Source organism: Scylla paramamosain, chromosome 13 (genome assembly GCF_035594125.1).
Source record: "Scylla paramamosain isolate STU-SP2022 chromosome 13, ASM3559412v1, whole genome shotgun sequence".
In the NCBI taxonomy this organism is placed as follows: Eukaryota; Metazoa; Arthropoda; class Malacostraca; order Decapoda; family Portunidae; genus Scylla; species Scylla paramamosain.
The window spans coordinates 17,894,803-17,897,084 of NC_087163.1; the positions used below are offsets into that span (position 1 = coordinate 17,894,803).

At 38.8% G+C, this 2,282-nt stretch overlaps 1 protein-coding gene across 2 annotated transcripts in view; it reads right to left on the reverse strand.

Moving 5' to 3' along the window:
• Positions 1-736: 736 nt before the first annotated feature.
• LOC135106446 (uncharacterized) overlaps positions 737-2,282 on the reverse strand; it is a 53,475-nt gene continuing 51,929 nt past the window's right edge. For both annotated transcript variants that reach the window (XM_064015455.1, XM_064015456.1), the window contains 2 exons: positions 1,589-1,801; positions 737-1,270 (listed from right to left, as the gene is read on the reverse strand). In XM_064015455.1, the coding sequence (XP_063871525.1) occupies positions 1,070-1,270; positions 1,589-1,801 (414 nt within the window). In that variant the 3' untranslated portion in view covers positions 737-1,069. The remainder of the gene's footprint in view (positions 1,271-1,588; positions 1,802-2,282) is intronic.

Genomic DNA, 2,282 nt, shown 5'->3' on the forward strand with positions numbered 1-2,282 from the left:
AGTAGTTTGAGAGCCATTATGTTATTTGTCTCCCATGTGAAGTCTTTAGTTACTCTCCACATATTTCTAGTGAGTGTGCCAGTCCTGGCTCAGATTATTCAATAATTTGATATTCATTTTCTTTGAGCCACTTTATACACTTTAGTAAACCTGAAATAAATACTTATGCCTGACTGTACACATGCACAGCGTAGTTGCCGAAATAAAACTACCCAGAATGGCGTGTGTCTCAAGCTGTCTTTGCTTTTGTTTCCACTCCTTAAGATCTCCAGCTGCTGTGCTATGAAATTAACAGCTTCCGTTAAGTTTGGCGTTCGTGTTGCTTCCGCCAATCCTCCGAGATGTTGGTGATTTATCCGTCCTTGTATGGTTTACTGCTCTCACATATGGGAGATTTTAACCCCTCTAAATATGGTGGAGTCAAGAGCTTTTCGTTTTATCGATTTTTCTCCCGGACTGTCTTGATACTCTAACTTAGTGTCGCAATGTTACATTCCTTTCTGTCATCTACTGTCACTTCCATTTCTACAGTTCTCCTGAGCTTGCTAATTTCATTCCTTTTCCACTTCCACGGCTTCGCTGTTTAAGACTTTCTACTTACTCTGATCCCTATTTTGTCTACTCTACTAATCTTGGAGCTAATCAGTATTTTCACTCATTTATCTCTTTTACTGGTAATATATGGAACTCTTTTCCTGCTACTTGTGCTAATGGATAAAAAGATAAATGACACGTCTTTCATTAGAACATAGATATATTTGATAATAGTAGTGATACAAAAAAAGAAAAATGTAAATTATATTTCTTATAGGGAGATCCAGTTCAACAGTGCATTTTTTTATTCTATAAATGTATTACTTTCCTTCAAAGAGTAAGTACATAATCATCTACGGTTTTTACTTTGTTGTAGAAAATTACTGGAGTTGCTTATGAAATTACAGTTTACATCACCTTCACTAAATCACCATAAATACAATAACTAATTATCTAAACGTCTTTTTGTTGGGTTTGACAAAAATAGTATTCGCCACGCTTATTTTTCTTAAAAAAAAAAAGCAATGAAATTAAATTACCATTGTTTCAAGTCAAAAATTTCAATCAATAAAGGCTCTACTTGGGTTGGATTCACCTCTAGAAAGAGACGTAGATGGTCCTCACTAAGGTGGTGCAGATGGGCCAGGCGATGCAACAGCTGGTGGTAGGTGGAACGGCCCAAGCAGATGCCGTAACGCGCCTCCAGGTATCGTCGTGTAAGATACAGATAGGAACCCTGGTGAAAACAACCACATTATTATTACCATTACTGAACGTTAAGTTTAGTTTTGGAAGTGTCCTGATGCACTCATGCTAAATGTGTGACAATGCCATTTCTCTCTCTCTCTCTCTCTCTCTCTCTCTCTCTCTCTCTCTCTCTCTCTCTCTCTCTCTCTCTCTCTCTCTCTCTCTCTCTCTCTCTCTCTCTCTCTCTCTCTCTCTCTCTCTCTCTTTCTCTCTAGGTAGATATGTGTGTGTGTATCTGTCTATCTATCACACAACACACATTACATACATGCCTGATCGTGAATGTATTATATATGTACATACATACCTGCTCCTGACGGATGGCGTCGGTATGGATGATGTGTTGTCTTTTTGGGCTGAACAGCGTAATGGCACAGAGTAGAAATATGATGTGTGGGTCTTGTTTCCATTCGGGATCGAAGGCCAGTGCAAAACGTTTATGTTCTTCGTAGAGATTTCCTGTGGCAGCTTTAAGTACTTTCAGTTTGATATCTTTAGTTCTGGAGTGATCTTGTTGTATCTGCAATCAAATTTGATGAATTTAGTTTCTCTCTCTCTCTCTCTCTCTCTCTCTCTCTCTCTCTCTCTCTCTCTCTCTCTCTCTCTCTCTCTCTCTCACTCTCTCTCTCTCTCTCTCTCTCTCTCTCTCTCTCTCTCTCTCTCTCTCTCTCTCTCTCTCTCTCTCTCTCTCTCTTATCTTTATTCATATAGTGATTTTAATGCTCAAATCTCTTATTAAGGCATAAACAAAATTCGAACATTAATATGGCAACACAACACTTGCCACAACTCTTTCCTACCCGCCTCTTGGTAAGTGAGACTCAAGTGTGATTTTCACAGTGTAAAATCGTACTAGTTGTGTTTTCATAAGAACATAAGAACATAAGAAATAAGGGAAGCTGCAAGAAGCGATCAGGTTTACACGTGGCAGTCCCTGTATGAAATATACCTACCTATTTCCTCCTATCATCCCCATCCATAAAACCCGTCTAATCTTCTCT